The sequence below is a fragment of the Pteropus medius genome, unplaced genomic scaffold, assembly GCF_902729225.1.
Source record: "Pteropus medius unplaced genomic scaffold, Ma_sr-lr_union100, whole genome shotgun sequence".
Classification (NCBI taxonomy): domain Eukaryota; kingdom Metazoa; phylum Chordata; class Mammalia; order Chiroptera; family Pteropodidae; genus Pteropus; species Pteropus medius.
In genome coordinates, this window is record NW_024351648.1 from 4395331 (window position 1) to 4418941 (window position 23611).

Here is a 23611-nt window from a genome sequence, read left to right on the forward strand (position 1 = left end):
TTTAAAACAGGCGAAGGACCTGAAGAGACATTTTTCCAAAGAAGATATGCGAACGGCCAACAGGTACTTGAAAAAGTAATCGGCATTGCTGGCGAGCGGAGAAATGCACATGAAACCTACAGCGAGACATCACCTCACACCTGTTAGAAGGGCCGTGGGCAAAAACACAAGAGATCAGCGTTGGTGAGGATGTGGAGAAAAGGGAACCCTTGTGCACTGTTGGAGGACAGGTAAGTTGCTGCAGCCCCTGTGAGAACAGTAAGGAGGGGCCTTTAAATTTTTTAAATACAACCGTCACGTGATCCAACAATGCCACTTCCAGATATCTATGCAAAGGAAGACATGACGCTGAGTGACGTAAGCCAGTCACAAAAAGACAATTACTATATGACTGTGCTTATATGATTGAGCTACCTAGGATTTTTAAGCTCATGGAGACAGAGGGTAGAATGGGGGTCGCGAGGGGCTGCGGGCTCGGAGGAATGGGAGTTACTGCTTACTTAGTACCCAGTTTCATTTGGGGAAGATGGATAAAAGCTCCAGAGATGGACGTTAGTGACGGTGGCACAGCAGTGTGAACGTACTTAATGCCACCGAACTGTGCACTTACAACAGTTAAGAGGGTGATTTTTTTAATGTTATGGACGTTTACCCACCATTAAAAACCACCTAAAAGAAGCAGTCGTCACTTTGCTACAATTTCTTTCTCTCACACACAAATTGGTTTGTTTTCATCGTTTCGGAAGGGCAGGACTTGGACCCCTTTCACAGACAGAGGGGTCCGCGCTCAGGAGACAAGACAAACGTTTCGGTTTGTCCGCCTGTGTTTTGTCAAGAACCGTTTTGGGGCGGGCAGGAATCTTTTCCAATTGCGTTGCTGGGACTGACCCCCAGCAGGTCCATTCCATACCTCTCTCTGCCTCTCTTGGACACTTCGTGCCCGACAGTCACATTCGGATGCTGGCGGCCACCATCGAGACCGTCATTATAGTTATTGGAGGCAGATGGCTCTCCCTACCTGCCCCCAACGCCCCCAAAGCAGCACAGACTATACCAAGAACCTCCACGTTGGAACTGGAGGGCGGAAGACACGGCCTGGACAGTACGCAGGGGGCAGCAGGTCCCGGGCCAAACGTGACCCCCTTGGATCCCCCCACACGGGGCTTTCTGGAGCTGCCGATGGGTGTGTGCAGGTGCCAAGACCCATGCGCAAACTTGATCCGTTTGCAGGTGGAGGAAAGCCCCATGTGGCGGTGGGGGGGAGGGAGGGGTGAGGTAAGGGGGACAGTTCCACGTGACAACCTCGTCTTCCAGACTAGATTCACCTGGCTCTTGAGACGACGACCAACTCTCCTCCTCGGCAGCCAGTGGGATGTCACGTCCCCTCCAGCAGGGGGCGCGCGGTGTCACTTTGTCCCCAGAACCCGACAGACCTGAAACGCAAGCACGGACTTGCTCTCTGCCCCAGAGGCCTGTTTTCCCCTGATTTATATTTCACCCTTTCCCTGGATCCTGACCCGAAATTCAGCTACTTGGCCAGCACCCTAATCTCCTGAGTGAATCTCACCCGCGTCTCCCCGTGGGGTCTGCATGCTCCCCTGCACCCCCGCAGGGTCCCCTCCACCATGAATGGGTGCCCTAGCCGCGTGAGGCCATTCGTGCCTGACCCTGGCAAGCCTGCTGCCCTTCGTTCTTGCTCACCACATTAGACCCTTGGGGTGATATCACAGGACGAGTCTAAGTGACCGCTCTTGATTTTTTAGCCTAGCTATTACTTGTTCATTCGGGGTTTCTGCTGAGCTATCAACCCTTGACCCCAGGGTTCTCTAACGTCTTGACAGCCCCTGGCCCCAAGCGAGCCCCTGAGGTCTCAGCCTGCTTGGAGCCGAGTGTCTGTGACTTTCCAACATCTCTATTATTAAAAAAGACAGCTCCATCTTCATGTCCTGTCTGGAGTGGGCCAGAGGCACTTTCTGACAAGGAGTCAGCCCTGGCAGCTCCCATATTTCTGAATTAGCAGGATGAGGGTTTGAGTGTCAGGCACAAGCACAGAGCTTCATGCCAACCGACTTCTCTCTCCTGAGGATGACTGAGAAGAGCAACACATTTTCTGTCATTCCACAGCACGCTGTTCCCTTCTTTGATGTATTTCTCCGATCTCGGCATCGCCCCTCAGGGTTCTAGAGCCTCCTTTCTCTCCCAGTTCTTCCTTTGCTCAAGGAAAGCAGCTGGTCTGATAAACTAACCTACAATTCAATGCAAGGACAGCCTGAAAAACAGAAGAGACCCAAATTTATATTTGATTTTAATAAACGCAAACCGTAATGACTCAGATTGGCAGAGTAATGGTGGAGTATGCAATGTGTGATGTTGGATACAAAGTTAGACAACACTTAAGTTAGATTCTGTGGTGGTTTTAAAATACACCCGCTGATTACGACCCTCCTTCCCCGACTGCAGGTGGGACATAATTTCCCCGATGAGAAAGTGTGCTAAGATTATTGACTTGCTTTGGTGGAAGTCAGTGTCCATGTCACAAGGGCACTTAAGCAGCCCTGTGGGGAAAGCCTATGTGTGGAAAGTCCCTCAGGAAAAGGGAAGCAACGTGCCAGAACCAACTAACCAGCCGTGCGAGCCAGACCCTTCGGAAGCAGATCTTCCAACTTCCATCGAGGCTTCCGATGACTTAACCCCCAGCCTTCACGTCTACCCTAAAAAGGGTTAAGCCCTCCCCACATCCCCAGTGTCCTGGCTGAATCCACGATCCACAAAAACCAAGAAGATATAAATTATAACTAGTTTTTTTAAAGCCACTAGGTTTCGGGGTCATCGTTAATCAGCAATAACTAAGGAATATAGATTCATAACACACACTAAAATTAATTCCAAGATAGATTCGAGATTTAGATGAACGCATTCATTTGATGGCGTGCAGGCGGTGGCCATTAGGAGCTCGGTACACCCAGAACCAACCTTCTTCCAAAAGAGCAGCAAGGCGGCTGGTTGGTCCCTGAACAGGGCACCTCTGCCAAGCCTTGTCCCAGGCCCAGGGATGAGACTATTGTCTGGAAAGCAGTGAGTGTGGACGATGGCGTTTGGCACCATCAGAGAAAATCTAGGAGTCCCAGGACCCAGAAGCTAAGCAGAAACACTAAGAACAAACCCGAGCTGTTACACAATTATGGTATGTGCTCGTCTCGGCAGAGGACGATGTTTACATAGTCATCATGATGGAAGCACTGCGAGATGATTTCCAACTGTTCTCATCTAAGTTATCTCCCTTTCGAACTTGAACTTGAACTTGATGTTAGCAATTCAGACCATCCTTGGAAAGAAAAAAGGACCTAAGAGAGTCCTGGACGTTATGGGAACTAGGTTATGTTTATTGAATAGATGGAAAAATAAAACAGTTGGATAAAATCAGAGATTTCTGAAGATTCAAAGACTTGGTAGGTGGTCAGAGATAATGAAGCATGAAAACCATCTCATTCTTGGGATTCATTTATTGTCATTCTTCCCTGGGATAATCTTAATTCACCAGGCTCATATTAGTTGTTTTTTTTTTTTAATTTACTTTTTTTTAATGACGACATTGGTTAATGAAACTCAGTAAGTTTCGGGTGTACATTTTAACAGTAAGGCATACATATATTACGATGTGTGTTCACCTCCCATAGTTAGATTTCTTTCTGTCACCATATATTTGACCCCTTTTTCCCCATCTACCTTCCTCTTTCCTCCTCCCCCCACCCTCTGATAACCACTAGTCTATAGTCCATGTCCACAAGTCTCTGTTTGTCCTGTTTGTTTGTTGCTTTTAGGTTTACATCCCACATATAAGTGATATCATGTGGTTTTCAACTTTTTCTTTCTGGCTTATTTCGTTTAGCATGATTATCTCGAGGGCCATCCACGTTGTCGCAAATGGCAGTATTTCATCTCTTCTTACGGCTGAGTAATATTCCATTATATATATGTGCCACGACTTCTTTATCCAATTGTCTATTGTAAGACATTTCGGTTGCTTCCACGTCCTGGCCACCGTGAATAATGCTGCTATGAACATCGGTGTCATATTAGTTTGATTTAAAAACAACAACAACAAAAGGACCACAGGTCAAAAAGTTCCCCCTGCTGGTGAGGAAGGGGAAGGATAAGGAAGCCCTCCCCATTTGCTCAACAAATATTTGCCAAATCGCCAATAGTTTAAGGGTTTCTCCCCTTTCTTACATATGTCACCCAGAACTTTCTTCCAAGATTAAACTTTGAGATACAAAGTGGGCCAGAGAAACTATAATCGGATCCGAAAATAACCAGATTTTATTTGTCAAAAACCTTTTGTCGCTAGTATCAGAAATTCAAGGAGCTCAAGTGAGCCCCAAAGGGATGTTCGTCACAAAGTAATGAGATAATATTCTCAAACCAGTCATTACAAGTCACAATCCTGACAAACCTCCCAATTACAAAGGGACAGGAGGCAACTTTGGGAGGTGATGAGTGTGCCTACCATCTCGATTGCCACGATCCCTCCGTGTTAAAACCTATCAAATGGTACATTTCAAATGTGCGCAGCTTGTCAACTATATCTCAACGTTTCGAAAGCGATGTTGAATTTAAAATGCAAATAATGGGCTAAAATTTTGACAATGTTTCGGGGGAATGAAACACTGTATTTCTGAAGACAGAAAATAGAGTAGAAAGAAGCCCGTTAAACTCTAGCGGGGAGTGGATGACAGGGATTAAGAGCTGAATAATAGAAGACAGGTGAGGTGGTCCTTCGGGGGCCCTCTGAGGACACCATGCAGTGTGACCGAATCAGACGCAGGCTCACCAAGCAGAACTGTAAGTGGGTTTTGTAGAAATGACTCTCCCTTCGCCTCTGCAACTGTGCGTGTGGCCAAGGGCCAGACTATCTCGGGGTGAGAACTCCCTTCCCCTGGGGCCTCTGGAAGTTGTTGCAAAAGCAGGAAGGGAAAATCCATCCCTCCGTCTCTCGTTTTTCCCCTCGGAGGACCTGATTTCATGGATCCCTCGCTCCCCCCACTCCCGCAGACAAGGGGGGACATGGGAAAATGATAAGGCGAGATGCTCGGTACTGAGGTTTCACAAAGCTGTAAGAATCCTGAAGGCCAGGATGGAGACACAGCCTCTGCTCTCCTGGCCACTTAAGACAACAGGCCCCGTGCTCAGCGGTCCTCGCCCGCGGCTTCCTTCTCCTCCCTTCCCTCCGAGCCAGGAGAGGAGGCTGGGGTGGGCCTGCACCCTCACCAGGGCCCGGTCCCTTTTAGTCAAGGCCGCCCTCCCGGCTGCCCCACCCTGCTGGCTTCTCCAAGTCCCGAGAGCAGCAAGTTCACATCCCCAGGGCCACCCGAAGCCGCCTCTCCAGGAGCGGGCCGAGGGCATGGCTTATTGGGGTCGCCTGCTGGGGCACTGGGAAGGGGCAATAACGCGCGGCGCTTGCGGGCGGCGGCGGTGGGTGAACTTGCGGCGGCGCTGGGTAGCGCTTCGGCATCGACGGGTGCCACTCCTCGATGCAAATATTTGTGTATGCTAAAAGCGGGGTTTCCTGGGGCCAAAAGCAGGAGTCAAAAGCTGGGCAAATGCAGCTGGGAATATTCAGGTGGTAGATGGCAGACCTGAGAACTTTGGGAATGGTGGACACTACATTAGCACTGAGAGAATGGGGAGGGGAGTAGCAAAAGGCGAGAGAGGAGGGTGGGAAAGAGGACAGGTGGGAGGAAGGGGGAACGGAGGGGAGGTGGAGGGCCAGGAGGGTGGATGGGAGGCGTGAGGCTGAGTGGGAGGGAGGGGAAGGGGAGGCAACTGCAGCCACTTTCAGCCCTGCTGTTCTGAGGTGCTCCCATGCCGCCCCTCCACGCCCCCCTCTGTACCACCTCTTCGCCCTCTGGCCCTTTTCTCCCTCTTGCACCCACTCAGGTGCTCCACTTCCTTTAATGTGCAGTCTCTCTCTCTCTCTCTCTCTCTCTCTCTCTCTCTCTCTCTCTCCCCCTTCCCCTCTCTCGTTCACTCGTTTGGGTTTGTTCCCGCCATCTCGGTCACTTGTGCGGATGTGCACGCGCTCCCTGTCACACCCGCACTCCCTGTCACACCCGCACTCCGACTCCCTGGCCTGGGCTGCCTGCGTGAGCGGCTCAGTTAGGGGCCCACCATGGGTGCCCGGGGGCACGGAGCTGGTCCCTGCAGGAGACCACAGACACTTGCCCGCAGTGGGCAGCGGCCAGGGGCTTTCCTGAGAAGCTCTAATCAGGGGACCACACCGAGCACTGTGTTTGTAGCTGTCCCTCTTGGACCCAAAGCCCATAATTTGACTTGATTTATTACATCATTCCAGTTTTATTTTTTTTTCTTTTAGAGATAGGTAGAATGAGATTGTCATTGCCCATTTAACGGAATCAGGGATCAAAAAACAGCCATCGTTCATTCCTATCGAGTCACTCTGAATTCCGTTGCTGGAAGGGAGATGGAGCTAAACTTCCCTGCCAGAGTCGGACAGCTACGCTGCATTTACAATTATTCCCAATTCATAACAACAACAACAACAACAAGAACAACAACAACAACAACACCAACAACACCAAAAATGCTGCAGCGGAGAGAAACTCCTGGCCCCTGAGATGGTGGGAAGCGGAACATGGGTTTGTCTGAGTCCAGACCTCCAGGCGCTCGTTTGTAAAACAGGAGAATGTGTGTTTTGTACACGAGAATACGCCAAAGGCGTGTGTACCTTTAACAAGTGCGGTCCCGAGCCGCGTGACAACGGGGACCACGGCCTGGGCAGGTTTCACTGCTGTGCGAACATCGTGGGGGGGCATCACGCGGACCCAGACGGTGCAGCCCACAGCTGCGATGGCCTGCGCCATGCTTTCGCCGGGGGTTGACAATCGGGTGGCTGCCGTGTCGCTAGACGATCGGCGTTTTTCGTCTCCGTTAAGATCTTCTGCGACCGTCACCGGGTTTGAGGTCCGTCGCTGACGGAAAGGCGGCACGTGGCTGTGGGTATAAGCCGAACACCCTTGAACCCGTGCCCCGGGCTGAGGAACAGAAGAGCGGCCTGCACCTACCTGCACCTTCGGAGCCCCACCCGCCGGCACCCCGGATCCTGGCCACTGCCATTCCGCGCGTGTGCGTATACCCACATGATATATTACTGAGTTTTGGGGAAACTAAATAACAGTACGGCCCGTTAGGGACAGGCTTTCAGCAGAAGAGAAGCTGAACACAGTCCCCAGGTCAGCTCGCCTGGGAGTTTCTGGCAAAGTCTGCAGGCAAGGTCACGAACGAGCCCAGGACACACGGGCCTTGGCGCACCTGGCACACCTGGACGGGCCCTAGCAAGGCCAAGTATTGGTCTTCCCTCAGCGGAATGCAGAGGAAACAACAGGAAGCTTAATCGTTTTGCTTTTGAGTCTGGCCGGGACTGTTGGAAGATAATTCTCATGGGCCTTTTACATTCCTGCAAGGCTCTTCGAGAGACACTGGAAACTTATGTCCCCAACTATCTCTTCAAGGATATTTGCTCGGCAACGCCCTCGGAAGACTGTGGCGTCTTCCTATCAGACGGATCTGTCGGCTGCCCCAGGTAATACGGATAACGTCACCTTCCGGGGCAAAAGCCACCCTCATGGTGGCTACAGCAGAAGCAGGGCAGCAGGCACTGTCACCTCTCTGGATCTCGAGGAGAAAGTGTGCGGTATTTCACCAAGAAGCATGCCGTTGGGCGAAGTTTCCATGTTATAGATGTATTCTATCTAAGGATATTTAGTTCCCAAATAAGAGGGTTTTTTTCTTTTTTTGAATCATGAATGGGTGTCCACGAAAGACCAGCCCTAGGAGGTGAGGACCTGTCAGTGAACCCAAAAGGCAAGGCGGTGAGTTCCAGGGGATCCTTCCACGGCCCACAGGGAGCAGGGGACGCGGACATGTGAGGGGATGCTCAGACCAGAACAATGGCCTTTGTCCCAAATCCCTGATGAACTGCTGGCGCCCCAGGCAGCCGCCCGGGGACAGCTGTCTTTCCAGGACAGCCCTGGTCGAGGCTCTAATTTCTGTCACCTACTCTCTCTCTCCCTTAAAAAAACCTATAGATTTTGTCCCCCGCCCGCCCCATCTTCCTCCAAACAGGAACGCGAGGGCCACCTGGTGGAGGGTTTTATTCCCAAAGACAATAGAGAGTCTGGCCACTAGGCAAAGGGCCTCTTCAGAGCCACAGGTGGTGTGGGGGGAGCAGCTGAGACAAGAGCTGGGGAGACAGGCGGGTCTTTGCTTCCACGGGACGCAGGACAGATGTGCGTATCAACTGCTTGACGACCAGGAGCCTCTGCCCATTGCCTGAGACAGGCCAAGCCACATCCTTCTCACAGGTTCTGGGGCTGAGCGTGGCTGTTTTGCGGGGCCCCTGGGAATGCCGGGAGAGGGGCTCTGGGGGGCGGGAATACAGCTGTCACTGGGGGGTGGGGGTGGGGATGACAGCCCAGAAAACTGCCCAGGAAAGCAGCCTGCTGGCAGTGTGGGATGCAGAGCCAGGCCTGGGAGGAAGGCGCGGAGGCTCCTGTTCAAATTTCAAGTGGGAGCGTCAGCCGCTCCGCAGAGATGCCACCAATCCTGGCCACAGGCCAGCTGCCACAGCAGGGGGACTGAGATAAAGGGCCCCACCTGGGACCAGCTGTGACAGTCTGGACTGGGCCGGTCCCTTCACCTCGCCGGGCTTAGGTTTTCTCATTTTAAAAGCCACCCCTCTGGGGACCCTCAGTGGGGAGCTGCTGTTTCCCTAATGCCCCCCAGAATGGGAGACAAATGATTCAGTCTGCTGACGGCGAGTGAAACCCGCTCCACACGGAGTCATCCGGAGTCCCCAGGCCAACGATGACACTGGTCAAACGCGTGGGGACAACTTCTGAGGATTACTGGGTCCCTCTGATGGCACCGAAGTGGGTCCACGTGCGCCAGTATGGACAGAGTCTCCAACGTATTGATGAGAAATAAGCAAAGAACAGAGCGATGTGTAGTCACAGATGGCACGGTGTAGGGTGGCCATCGGCCTGCAGGGAGCCTCTGTGAATTTGTTAAGGTGTCCCCTCCGGGTGGTCAAAGTCCCAGGGGCTTACACAGAAGGCGCCTCCATACCTTCATGTTCCCCTCATGTGGGCACATCAGAGCAGAGTTTATACAGATTAAGGGAACGCAGGTATATATGTAGACAGCACAGTTACACGCTGAGAACCCAAACCACCTACGGCCACACGGCGCTGTCCTCGTGAACAGGCTTTGGCTGTTTTTCGTTTTCCTTAGCGTAACTGAGCTATTCCAGAAAACTTTTACCCGGCGAATGACTGTCTCGTCCATTTTGGGACCTTCTCACGTGATGCATCCACCCTTCAATAGACAGCATCCCAGGCAGTGGACCTCATCAGAGACTCCAGAGTCTTTGAACCTCTCACCTGAAACTCTTCGCCTTTGTGGCTGTAACCTGTCCTGAGCTTTATCATCTCGGTGTCCTGACCTAGCTGGTCCTAAGCAAGCTTTAGCAGCGAAGGCCTCTCTGCGGGGCTCCATCTCAGCGAAAGGCTGTGTCGGGGTGCTTGGGGAGGCAGCATTCATTCTACGATAGGTCTGAGAATGTTTCTGGAAGGAATCAATAATAAACGTTGAAAGCGCTTCTCTTTGGGAGCCTGTTCAGAGAGCTCGAATGAAAAACTATTTCATTCGAGATCATTTTTACGTTATTTTCGTGTTAGTTGAATGCTCTAACGGTGCACATGCATTATTATTATTATTATTATTTTAAGTGTCAATAGGGATTATCTGGTAGTGAGCTCTTATGTATATTTTGAAGATTTTTTTGGCATTAAAAGTGTACATGAAGGACAGGCTGTGAGAAATAACACCAGCTGTCTCAGAAAGGGGAGGACTTAAAAGTCGCTAGCTTTTTAAACTTTTTCATGTTAACAATTTTTTAAAAAATTTTAATATACATACAGAAAAGGATAGAAACCCAAAGTGTACAGTTTGACACCAAATCGTAACTGAACACACTCGTGTAACCAGCACCCAAGAAGCAGAGCTTCACTAGTAATGCAAGAAGCAGGCAAGCTGGGGGGTCGGCCCTGCCCTGCATCACTACAGCCTGAGGTCCCCTTGGGCCTCACCAGGCACGGTCCCACCTTTCCCCGCCTAAGGTAACCGCTACCTGGAATGTTCCCATCACGGTGTTGAAATCTTAAAGTGTATAGTCATTTTCCATTAGATCCTTTTGCAAAACATTAAGATTGTAAGATGAGGTGACACAGTTGATTCAGCTGGGTTGCTGTGTAGTATCCCGAAGTCTAAATGTACCACGGTTTACTTTTCCATTCTACTGTTGATGGATATTTGGGAAGTGTCCTGTTTGGGCTATTATGAACACTGCCGATATGAATATTCATATGCATGTCTTTCGGATATGTGCTCAGAAGTCAGGCTACGGAGTTATAATAGGTGCCTATAGCTAATTTTAGGAAATGATGATAAATCGTTTTGCCAAGTGCCCATAGCCACCCTCCGGCAGTGTTCCGTGGACAGTCATTTGGTGCTCACAGTCTTTCTAATGATTAATGAGGACGAGCACCTTTTCATATGGTTAGTGGACACCTAGACATACATGGTGTTTTCTACAGTGTCTAAGTGCCTGGCTCATTTTTTCTTCTTTGGGTTGCATTTTTTTCTTTCTATTTTCTGAATATGAGCCCTTTGTCAGGTATAAGTGTCGTCCATATTTTTCCCACTCTACGGCTTGCCTTTTTACTCTACACGGTATCTGCTGAGAAACGGAAGTTCTTTATTATCATTTAATCTGATTCATTAATATTTTCTTCTATGCTTGATACTCAGTTTTGTTTCGTTTGAGAACTCTTTGCCTATCTTAGGGTCATGAAGGTATCTTCTTATCCTTCCCTCTGGAAACTTTTTATATTTTACCTTTCGCATTTAGATAGTATATTTATTTCGCGTATAGTGTTAAGTAGGGGTCAAGTTCAATTTTTATCCTTAAAGCTATCCAATTGTCCATACATGTATTGGTTTGTCCCTGGACTTTATGCCATTTTATTGTTCGATTTCTATCTTCATACCAATGTCACGCTGCTTTGCCGTCTCTTTATAATTAGTCCTGGTAATTTGTAGAGTCGGTTCTCTCATTTTGTTCTTTATAAGGTGGTCTCATCCAGTCTTGCTTCTTGGCATTTCTTTCTAAGTTCACACACACACACACACACACACACACACACACATTTTATTTTGCATTTGCTTTTACAGTAAGTTTTCATTTCTTCCTTTTGAGCCTTGTAATTTTTACTTCTTGAAATACTCCATTGGCTAATTTGGAAAAATGCAATATTGACCACATTTGGGATAATGGGCATCCTTGCAGATAATGGGCACCCCTGTCTCAGTGATAACCCTGGGTGCGGGGAGAGCTTTCCATATATTTCACCATTATAGCATTCTATAATGCTCCCTTTATGGTTTTTGAAGATGGTATTTATCAGATTAAGGAAGTCCCTTCCTACTTTTCTGTGAGATTATGTTTTTGATTTTTTAATAAATGGATGTTGAATTTTATCTAAGGCTTCTGAAGATGAGGTTTATTTTTCTTTATTCTTCTAAAATGGAAAATAACATTGATTTTCAAGTAGTAAATCAACCACAAGTTCCTGAAATAAACCCAACTTGTTTGTCATGCTGAATTCGGTTTGTTTTTGTTTAGAGATTTTGCACCTATGCTCATGAGTGCCTTGGCTTTTAGTTGTCGGTTTTTTCCTCCTAATATTCTCGTCATATTTTAGTATCTAGATAATGCTGGCCTCATAAGACAAGTATAGAAGTGTTTCTTTTGTTTCTGGAAAAGTTTGCATAATAACTTGTGTTAATTCTTTCTTAACTATTGGAAGAATTTACTAGATAAGCCATCTGGGCCTAAAGATTTGTGGGGGCGGGGAGCAGGAGATTTTAGAATTTCAGATTTAATTTTGTTACATTAGGAAAACTATTTAGATATCTACTTCTTCTTGTGCCAGTTTTGACAAGTTGTATTTTTCCAGGAACATATCCATTTTATTTACACCTTCAGATATACTAACATAAAATTACTCATAATATTCTCTTCTCTTCTGTTCAGTGTCTGCTTTATCTATAGTGACAGATGTGTTTTGGATTAAATATTGAGTATCACAGCATTTTCCCATCTACTAGCGCGTGGAACTGCTTGTAGGGATAAACTATGTGTTCCACGCAGAATCCTGACTGCTCGTCAGAAGCACCCAGACTCGGTTAAAATGCAGATTTCCGTTTCTCCCCCAAGAAGTACTGAGTCAAAACGTGGAGCAAGCAACAGGCGAGGTGTGTTTTTCGGCTCCATAGGTAATGCTGATGGACGGCCAGTTGAACCATCAATCTAAACCCTATTTTCAACTCATCCTTGGAAGGCAGGTATGGAAAAGGCAGCTGGGAAAATGCCCTTCAGATGAGTCCCCTTTCTTGGCCCAGATGCCGTGACCCGGGTTAGGTGCCAGCCCAACAGTTCTGTCCGTCTACACCGCGCATAGCCAAGAGGCTCACCCCTGTCAAGCCCAACCCCCTACCTCTTGTCTGGCATCTGATACCCCAAGGCCAGTAGCCCTGATGTCCTAACTTGGCTCTGTCCTCCTCACTGTCCCCTCTGATCCCCAGGAGATGCTGGCTTCCTTTGCTAGAGACCAGTAACCATCTCTAAGAAGCCAAGCAATATGTGTGCTGAATCCATTCGATCTCATGCATCCTCGATCCTGTCTTTGTTTTACTGTGTCATCGGCATTACAATAATACCGGTGGCCCGGTGTACTGCATTTTTATAAAGTCATCTGCCACAGCATGAGCCCTTTTTTGTCTGTAGAAAGAGACATTACCTTTAAAATTCACCCCAAAAGTCCTAAGAGACGTTATGAAAACGCATATCTACCTATTAAGAGGTCATCTGGTGCTTTCAGCTGTATCAGAGAGAGTTGAAATTGACATACCAATTTTATCTTCCACATTCAAATTAAAAAAAAAACTAGAGCATAGAGCAGCAAATAAACTTTTTTTTTTTTTTTACCTTAAGCAAGAAAATATTTGGTACAGAGACGACACTAGAATAAATCAAAAAAAAAAGTCTGCTAACTGGAAACATAAAAAAAAAACCAAACGATATCTTAGTGTGCTATTCTTCCACCAAAAAATATAATATTAATAATTCAACAGCTATGCTCCGGAGTGGAGGCATTTTAGGCTTATAATATAACATACATAGAATGCATATGGAATTATACTCATAAAAACAAATATTATTATATAGAGAAAACTTGACATATGCTTTTCTGTAGTTCCAACGATTCCTCGAAAGGAGATTTTGTTGGGGAAAGGATTCTGAAGGGTTTTTGGTTTGGGTTTTGGTTTTAAAAACGTCTTTTTGGTAAAAAAACAGAAATTCAGGTACCTTTACTGGGAACAGTGCCCGCCCTGCTCCAGGGACCATGGCCCATGGCACTGGCCCGCGTCACCGGAGCCCGTCCTGGTTCCCACAGTCCTAGCTTTACCGGTTCCCATGGTCCTGAATCTCGCGTGGCTTTATAACCCAGGCCCTGAGCAAAACAAGGTGAATGAAGGTGCAAGATGTGACCAACGAATGCGAGGGGCTGCAGGGAGGGTACGCGCTCCGCTCAGCCTGGGAAGTCTCCAAGGCCCGCCCTGCCTGCTGGGCTCAGGAGCTGTGCCCTGCGGGGGTCGAGAGATGCCACTGACCCGCCAGCCCCTGTCCGTCCTCCCAGAGAGGCAGGTGACTCAGGAGCCGTCACTGACTCTAGCACCTGTCCTTGGACAGTTTCAGGAGTATCTTCCAGCCTTTGGTTTCTCCTGTTTCACTATTATGACTCTGACTGGGTTGGGAGCAGAGATGAAATAGTGTAGCATCATCCTCTATCTGCTTCCAAGATTTCCTTGGGGTCAGGAGCTCGTACCGTGTCACGCCCCATGGGCTTAGGCCTCCTGCGGAATAATGGTTCAGAACATGACTCCCCAGAAAGGCCCCCAGGGGGACCCTACAGCCCTGCTTGGTAGCTCCGCTGGTCTGAAGGATGGGAACACTTCAGGACAGCAGCAAGGACACTACCCTCTTAGACAAGAAAAAAAAAAATGAGAGACCGGCAAAAATCAAGGAGGAATGGGGCCCCCACTCCCTCCCTCGACCTTGGGGCCTGAGAGAGGAAAACTCACCCTCGGGTAGCTAACGAATGAGTAATTACTGAATAAAATGGAGTCAGGCTTCTGGAGATCTGCATTCCCAGGCGTCTCCAGACATATTTAAAAGGAATTTTTTTTTTTTTTAAATGGTGTCTTTCACTCAGGCCCATTCGGCGCCAAGTTTATCCAGGTTTCTCTCCCCCAAACTAGTGCAAAGAGGGTCAGGTGACAACGATACTTTCGCTTTCATGCCTGCTATCTCACTGCTCCTCACCCCCATGCTGGGGGCCAGCCGGGCAGGTCTTATGGTTCCTGTTGGAGACACCGAGTACCAGGGTTTGGAAGCTTTAAAAACTGTCCGGGGCAGAAAGTGGCCCATGAGCCCAGAAGACTTGTGTCCTGGTTCTGTCCTTCTGACCCTGTTCCAGGGCCACCTCTCATTCATTTTTGGGAAATGAGCTGCTCTCTGTGGCCAGACACGCTTGGAAAAAAATGGGCGAACTTAGTGGTTCTCATGCCATCCTGAGGACGGGCATGGGGACAGCGACAAGGCCCACGACGGGGTGAGCTCCTGAAGAGCCAGACGCCCCCAGTGAATGAACGCAATTAGAACTGAAACGGTTCTTGGGAGAAATCTTTGAAATCTTTGACCAGTCTGAGTCCTAACTGCATAAAATCTGTGGGAACGCTCACACTTAACGTTTTAACACAATTCAATAAAATTTCCTTAAAAACATCTTAGGAGGAGGGGGAGGGCAGTGGTTAGAAAGGAAGAGCAGAAGCTGGGGTCCCTGTGAGTCCCGAGGGCCATGGCAACGTCTGGCTTCCGGCAGCCACACCGGCCACTGTGCCCCCAGAGCTATGCGGGCGTCAAGCTAACGGCCGTTGGGGATGAGGTGCCTGTCGGCCCCGAGGCCGTTCTTCAAACAGTCTCTGTCTTCGACTTTGGTGGCCTCCTCCTTCTCCTCCTCCTCGTCCTCTGACTCTTCCTCTTCCTCCTCATCCTCATCATCGCTCCTCACATCCTGGATGTTCTAGACAAAAGAAAGGCAGGCCGTGAGCGACGACTCTCCAGCAAATCTTGGGTGAATAAACAAACAGGCCCAGTTTAGAGCCAGGGTCCCTTTCGAAGAAAACCCAATGTCCAAACAGCCAAACAGTCACAGGGACAGAACCCATTGTGAGTCACAAAACAAACCTTCACAAACTAAGAGAATCGAAATTATGCAAAGTACGTTTCCGGTCGCAGTGGAAATAAACTAGAAGTCAATATCAAAAGTGTAATGGGGAAATCTTGAAACATCTGGAAGTTAAACACACAGATAATCGATGGATCACAGAGGAAGTCTCAAGAGATAATAGAACATATTTTGAAGTAATGGGAAAATACAACATTTCAAAATTTGTTGGATGCGGCTAAAGCAGTGATTCTAAGGAAATTTATAGCATTAAATGTTAATATTAGAAAACAAGAAAAGTGTCAAATAATTGGAGCTTTCACCTTAAGAAACTAAAAAAAAGAAGAGCAAAATAAGCCCAAAGCAAGCAAACAGACGGAAATAATAAAGATGAGAAATCAATGAATGTGGAAACAGAAAAAAAATGGAGAAAGCAATAAAACCAAAATCTGCTTCTTTGAAAAGCTCCATAAACTTGATAAGTCTCTAAAAAGGTTGGTAAAAAAAAAGAAAGAAGACACAAATTACCTGAAAATAAAAAGGGAAACTGATGATCGATACTGCAGATATCACACAAATAGAAACAGAAAACTATAAACAACTCTACGGATATATTTGACAACTTAGATAAATGGACCAATTCTTCAAAAACTACAAAGTACCAAATTTTACCCAAAATAACACAGGCGACCCTAATAATTATCTGACTATGAAAGAAATTAAATTTGTAGTTTAAAAATTTCTGAAAAAGAATATCAGGCCCAGATGGTTTCACTGGCAAATTCTATGAAACAATAAAGAAAAAATAATAGCAAAACTCCAGTGTCTTCCAAAAAACAGAGAAAAAACTTCCCAATTTTTTCAGTGAGGCCAGAATTACCCTGATACCTAAACCAGACAAAGACCGTACAAGACAACCACAGACAAATATCGCTAATAAACATAAACATAAAAATCCACAACAAAACATTCCATATCAAAACCAGCAATATATAGAAATAATAATTCACCATAATGAAGTAGGATTTGTCCCAGTAATGCAAGGCTGGTTCAATATCTGGAAACTAATGAATGTATTATATGATATTAATAATCTAAAGAAGGAAAGATAATTTTATCAATTGATGCAAAATATCATATGACAGAATTTGACATTCATTCACGATAAAAAAAAAATCTTCTCACTAAAGGACAGAAGCTGACATCATACTTACTAGCGAATGACTGAATGCTTCCCCCTCTAAGGTTAGACACGGGACAAGGACTTTCATCATTCCTGCTCAACATTGTACTGAAAGTCTTAATCAACGTCATAAGGAGAAATGAAATAAAAGTCATACGAATTAGAGAGAAAGTGTCTCTATTTACAGATGACATGATTATCTATGTAGAAAACCTCAAATAATCTATCCCCAAACTCCTAGAATTAATAAGGTTATCACTAAGGCTGCAAGATTCAAGATCAAACACAAAATCTCTCTCTCTGTCTCTCACACACACGACCTTCATTTCTAAACGCTAATGCAGTAGGCTGGAAATGTCCTAATTCCTGGAGCCTGAAAATGTTCCCTTATATAGTAAAGTTTTCACGGATGTGATTAAGTTCAGGATTTGGGGATGGGAAGCTTGTCCTGGGTTAGATGGGCCTCGAATGCCATCACAAGTGTCTTTACGAGAGGCAGAGGAGACTTGACACAGAGGACAAGAAATATGACAACGGAGGTACAGACAGGAGTGATGTAGCTATAAGCCGAGGAACGCTAGAAGTCACAAGAAGCTGAGAGGCAGAGAAGAGACTGTTCCCTCAAGCCTCTGGAGAAAACACAGCCCTGCCACATCTTGATTTTGACTCAACTGATTATGACTTTTGGCCTCCAGAACGGTGAGAGAATAAATTTCTACTGTTTTAAGCCACCACGTTTGTGGTCATCTGTCATAGCAGCCATCAGAAACTAACACAGCTAGCAACATTCGACTAAAAACTGAAAGTTAAATATTAGTAACACTTGCAATAGTTTCAAAATATAAAATGCTTAGGTATAAGTCTAACTGAGCATGTGCAGGATCAGTACGTAAAACCCACAAAACTCAGAGGAAAGAAACTGGAAATCTAAATGACTGGAGAGACGTATTATGTTCTTGGGTAGGAAAATTCAACGTAACAGAAATGTTAATTTTCTCCAAGTTGATCTACAGATTCCACACGATACCAACTAAAACCTCATCAAGGTTTCTTATAGATACAGACAAGCCGATTCTAAAATTTATATGGAGGATTTATAAGGAGCCAAAATAGCTAAAGTCGTTCTGGAAAGAAAGAACAAGATTGGAGGACTCAGACTACCCAATTTCAAAACTCACTCTAAGGTTATAGTAATCAAGACGGACAGTATTAGCAAAGAGATAAACATAGGTCAATGGAAGAGAACAGAGAATCTAGAAATAAATCCACACAAATACAGCCAATTGAGTTTTGACAAAGGCACAAAAGCGATTCAGTGGAGAAAGGTCAGTCTTTTCAGCAGAGGGTTGGAACAATTAAGAAAACTTTAACCTAAATGTCATACCTTTTACAAAAGTCAACTCAAAATGGACTATACATCTAATTATAAAATGTAAAACTATAAAACTTTTAAAAGCGAACCCATGACCTTGGGTTGGATGATGAGTTCTTAGACATGGCACAAAAAGCATACCGCATTCAAAAAAAAAAAAAGACTTACAAACTTAACTTCATCAAAATTAAAAACTTTTGCTCTATAAAAGACGCTACTTACAGAATAAAAAGATAAGCAGCAAACAGAAAGAAAATGTTTGCAAATCCCATATCTGACTTATATGCATAATAAAGAATTCTCAAAACTCAACAATAAGAAAAAAACCAAACCAATTAAAACATGGACGAAAGATGTAAGAATAGACGCTTCTTCAAAGAGGATACAGGATGTCAAATAATCGTATGGAAAAATGTTTAACATCATTAGTCATAAGGAAAAGGCAAATTAAAACCATGATGAGCTATAACCACAAATCCACTAAAAGAGCTAAAATTAAAAATACTGACAATACCAAATGCTGATGAGTATGCAGAATGATGGGAAGTAATGTTTATACATTACTGATGGCAAATGCAAAATGATACGGACCCTGTGGAAAAGTCTGACAGTTACTTATGAAGTTAAACATATGTTGAGTGTACGTCTCAGCCCTCTTACCCCTGACTATCTGTCCTAGAGCAATGAACATCATGTTCAAACAAAAACAAATGTTTATAACAGCTCCGTTCACAATTGCCAAAAATTGGAAGCAACCCAAATGTTCTTCTACCAGTAAATGGATAAACTGTGGCCCATCCATACAATAAAATACTATTTACCAATCAAAAGGGACAAACTATTGACACTTAGAAGAAGTTGGATGAATCTCGAAGGCATTATACTGAGTGAAAAAAGTTAGTTTCAAAAGGTTACCAGTTATTCCGATATGCTAATGGCCTTTACGTGACATTCTTGAAAGGACAAAATTACAGGGACAGAGACCGGATGCACGGCTGCCAGAGACTGGGGTGGAGGAAGGAGTTATTTAGGGGGACGGGATTGTCCTGTGTCCCGATGATGGTGACGACTGCACAAATCTACACCTGTGTCAAAATCCTTAGAACTATATACCAACAGGGAGGGAAAAGAGTCATTTTTATTGAGGATAAGTTTTAAAATAAAACTTAGGAATACTTCTCTTTAGAAAGCAAATACCATGGCTTTCCCAATAACACTGGCCACATAAAGTCTTGCTCAGGTGGATGTTTTGACTGGCAGGGTTTTTGTGGTTGGTAATTAGGACACTTCCTATTTTCTCTTTGCAGGGTTATGTGGTTCTCGTGGTCTTCTCGAAGGACTTCTGCAAGGAGAAACCCTAGAAGAATAACTCTGCCTCTGAGGAGGGGAGATGGAATCGCGACAGACGAGGCTTCCTTGTGAAAGATAAGAGATGGCACGAACCACTGAAACACTGAGATGTCACGCTCCGGGCAAGGCCAGTGCGACGTGTGGCCCTCGCCCTCTCAGGCAGCTCACGAACATCTCTTTCGATGACGGCGGAGGCTGTTTCATACTTTTCCAGATGACGTCCACGGCCATCTGAATTGCTCTTACTATTTGTGACCTGCAGACTAATACTGCCACCTCCGGAGATTCTCGGGATGTCTGTGACTGGACCCCTTCTCTGTGTGCAACTGTCATGCAAACGTGGCTTTTGAAAAAGACCCGTGTCTGCATGTTCTGCCGGCTTCAAAGTCACCATGGAAACGTGACTTTGCGGGCTCTTTGCGCCCTCTGCTCTCTTGCATGGTGACACGGGCTCGCCGTAAGCACTGGGTGGGCCTAGCGTCCCGCCAGCTACGACGGATGGAGAAGGGATGCTCTCTGCGGTGCGCTGGGAGATGGGGCCCGGGGGCGCCCCCAAGGCGGGGTCTTTCAGGAAAGGGCCACGGCTGGCTGCCATTTGCTCTCATGGATGGCACCCCTTGGCCCTGCCTTTTCTTCCTCAAAAGACTTTTCTAGGGGATAAGGGCAAAGCTGAATCAGAGCGAAGAAACCAATTTCTCTCCAGAAGAGCCAGCCGGCACGCACCTCATTTTCTCCACGACTGGCGGAGCGGCCTCCTCGAGGGTGCCCCCCGCCACCCCGCGCCACGCCCTCCTGTGCCCACACTTCTAGGAGGAGGTCCCGACCACATGGAGCCTCTTGGGAATGCATCAGCATCTCATGGGCTCAGAGGTTGGGGAGCACGGCTGACTTTCGGGGAGCGGTGGCCAGGGATGCCGGGAACCGCCCCCACGTGTGACGTCCAGATGGTGCCAGGCCGGCATGCAGGTGAGACGCTGCTCACAACCAACTAAGCCCGTGTCCCAATGCACATTCGAGCTCAGCAATTCCTGCATAGTTTTGACTATGCAGTCTCGATTTTCCGGGAATGCAACTATGTACGTAAATCAAAGGAGGACTATGCTTTGTTTGGTTCAGAACGTCACAGTTTCAGAAAACCATGTCACCGACGACGACACTACCAGGGGCATCTGAGTCCCCAGTGCACCACGTCTGTGTCGATCTGTGCTTACGGCTACCCCATCCGCGGTCCGTCTACACAGAAACAAACACAGCTTCTGTCGGCTTCGGTAAATCCTCGAGTAGAGTCGTGCACACATGTTACACATGAAATGCATATTTTATCAGACATGGCTTTCATCTGGTTTCTTTTTTATTACAGCCAGGGCAATATATTGCTTTTTGAAATTACGGTTATAGGTGAGTCATATTACCTGGAATTTAATTTCAGGCTCGTGAAGGGGCTGTGGGTCCAACGAGATGGAAAACGAATGCCCAGATGATAAATCAAGTTCAGAAGGACTTCCTGGTGGGGACGGTTTGTTTGATGGATGTGTAGGTGGCTGCACACTATGCAAACTCGAATAACGTAAACTGGAAATGGTGTGGTATTCAAATGTTAATCAAAGCCCACGTTATATTCAATCGCATCATGTATATGGCATCTGTAATATCACAGCAAGAGCAATAGCGACAAAACCCTTAGAAGGACTTGTTTTTTTCACGGGCCTAAAAACCCTGTTCCACCTGTTCATCCCCATACTCCTGGCAACCGCTGACCATTTCATTGTCTCTGTAGCTTTGCCATTTCCAGAACGTCATGCAGTTGGAAGCGTATAGCACGTAGGCTTTTCACACTGGCTTCTTTCACTCAGTCACGTGCGTTTAAGGTTCCTCCCTGTCTTCTCACGGCTGAGCGGCGCATTTCCTTCCCTTCGGTGCTGAAGACCATCCCATCGTCTGGTGCTGTTCCGGCTGCATCTCCATCACCTGCTGGAGGACATCTCGGCTGCGCCCGAGTTTTGGCAGTTGCGGCTGCCACCGAGGGAGATACCCACGTGCCGGGCCGTGGACTAAGCAGTGAGTGTGAACGGGAACACCTGCCCCCACAGCAACCTGAGGACACAGAGCCACCCTCGTTACTGTCAAAGACAGGAGACCGAGGCACAGAGGGCTTAAGTCACTTTTCCAAGCCCGCACAGCTACGAAAGGCAGATGGGACGAAAGCCTTGATCGACGCTCGGACACCTTGAACTTCTGAGCTCTCCGGACCCCTGCTGGGGTTGTCGGCACCAGTACCCGGGAGACGGCACCGGGGGCAGACCCCCGGTTCTGCGTGTGAGAATGCTCCCCCTCCCTCCTCCCACCCGCTGCGCCCCCAATGAGCACACCATCTCGCCCCGCTCCGACGTCGCCCTTGGTACTATTACGGCTGACTTTTAAGCATCAAATTTGAAATTATAAAAATCATCCCTAATTAATTATTATTACTATGTCAATCGGCCAGCTTCTTTTCTTGTATTGTCCTTTTCTTATATTGCTCTCCGCACACGGCACCCCTTACACCCCCACTTCTTAGCTGCCACTGGGCTGGGAGAACTTGTCTCATGCAAACTGTTGGCCTTGAACCGTCCCACAAATCACTGAAAGTCCTAGAAAATACATGCACCAAGGAGGGTCCCAAACGTCCTTGGAAGAGTGAAGGGCTGATCTGGGCTTCAGCAGCCAAAGGACTGTACCTGCTCGGTGAGCAGCTCTCACCTGTGCCAAAGCACACTGCGACACGGGCTCCCCACCACCCGGAGGACCGAGCTCCCCTCGGTGAAGGTTCAGCAGCTGCCTTCATAGACAGCTTGTTACTATTCTATCTCTAGATAACTTCCTGTCTAGAATTAGCAAAGATATCACGTATTCAACTGAACTTTTCCCGGAAATGACCTGGGTCCCCTAGAATCCATCATTAACAATATTATTCATTCCACGATTGGAAGTCAATGAATATAATTTTTGCAAGGTCCTTTAATATGCACCCCCACGCAGTCCTACCCGCCAGCAACTCCCTCTGGTTACACAAAATGATGGCGAAGGGAATGAGGAACGAGTTATTTGTGTAGAAGAGACCTTATTGCTAGACCTAACAGGGGCTTTGAAATCCCCATGTCGCTAGACGGCACCAGCATGGGCAAATGTCACCGGCTTGGCACACCAAGGGCAGAGAAGACACGCATTCAGAGAACCAGGCTGGCTAAAATCATGGCGGTGAGTCTGAGAGCACCCCACATTCTAGGAAAAAGAGAAAACCTTGAAACGGGGTCCAAAACGACCTCCTCCCGCACCGAAGTCACGCTGACGTCCAAATTCCCTCCTGGAGGGCAGCTGTGCAGAACTGAGCTGACTCAGGTTCAAGGATTCATCCGTCCGAGCACCGAGGGTCCCTTCAGCAAGGGATAAGGGACACACTCCCAACTCGTACTATTTACCTTTTTCTGTTAGGGGAGTGGGGGCGGGGCTCATGAAAAATGTTTGCCTCTGTAATATCATGTGGAACTTGCTTCGGCTGGCATTCTCTCTCTCACACACACACAATGCCAGCACCACGACCGCACACACCCCTGGCTCCCCACGCTCCTGAGCCCGAGTCAACGCAGCCCCTAAAGTCCTATAAATCTCATGGAGCTTGGATCCAAGTTGCTTAAAACGTACCCTAAGAGTGGCCTATTCATGGCTCCCAGTGTTTGAGAAGCACGGTTCTCTGCTCTGGGTACACAGAAGGCTTCTGCTTGCATTTCAGAGCTGGACTCGAAAGCGGCTTTTAAAACTGTCGCAACTCACCAGTGCAAAGTAGTGTGTGTTCTATTTTCCACTGATTTTTTTTTATTTTTATATAACCTTTCTTCTCATCGATGTATCTGTTTTCCTTAAGGAATGACCTCATTTTGCTAAGGCTGACAGGCTTTTAAACATGAGCTTCTAAGTGAAAAAGTGAGTTTTAGGGCCAGATGGCGTCTAGAGAGTGTCTGGGCGGATGTGTGCATGCTCCAGAGGAGACAGAAGCTCCAGGACTCGCTCCCACCCAGCGAGTGACACGGCTCGGTAGCAGCAAAGGTCAGATTATCCTATGTGGCACTTGATAAAATACATGGATTGCTTTCAAATTCTCCCTATTACCTAAAAAATATATATATATATATTATATATATATATATTTAATATATATATATGTATATGTATATATATATATACACACACACACACACATATTAAATGCACCAGACTCTAGTAATCGCCAAATTGCGAAGG

At 47.0% G+C, this 23611-nt stretch overlaps 1 protein-coding gene across 1 annotated transcript in view; it reads right to left on the reverse strand.

Moving 5' to 3' along the window:
* Nucleotides 1-14357: 14357 nt before the first annotated feature.
* The window catches only part of CERS3 (ceramide synthase 3), a 69571-nt gene continuing 60317 nt past the window's right edge, over nt 14358-23611 (reverse strand). The window contains exon 10 of the mRNA XM_039844095.1: nt 14358-15284. Within this exon, the coding sequence (XP_039700029.1) occupies nt 15126-15284 (159 nt within the window). The 3' untranslated portion in view covers nt 14358-15125. The remainder of the gene's footprint in view (nt 15285-23611) is intronic.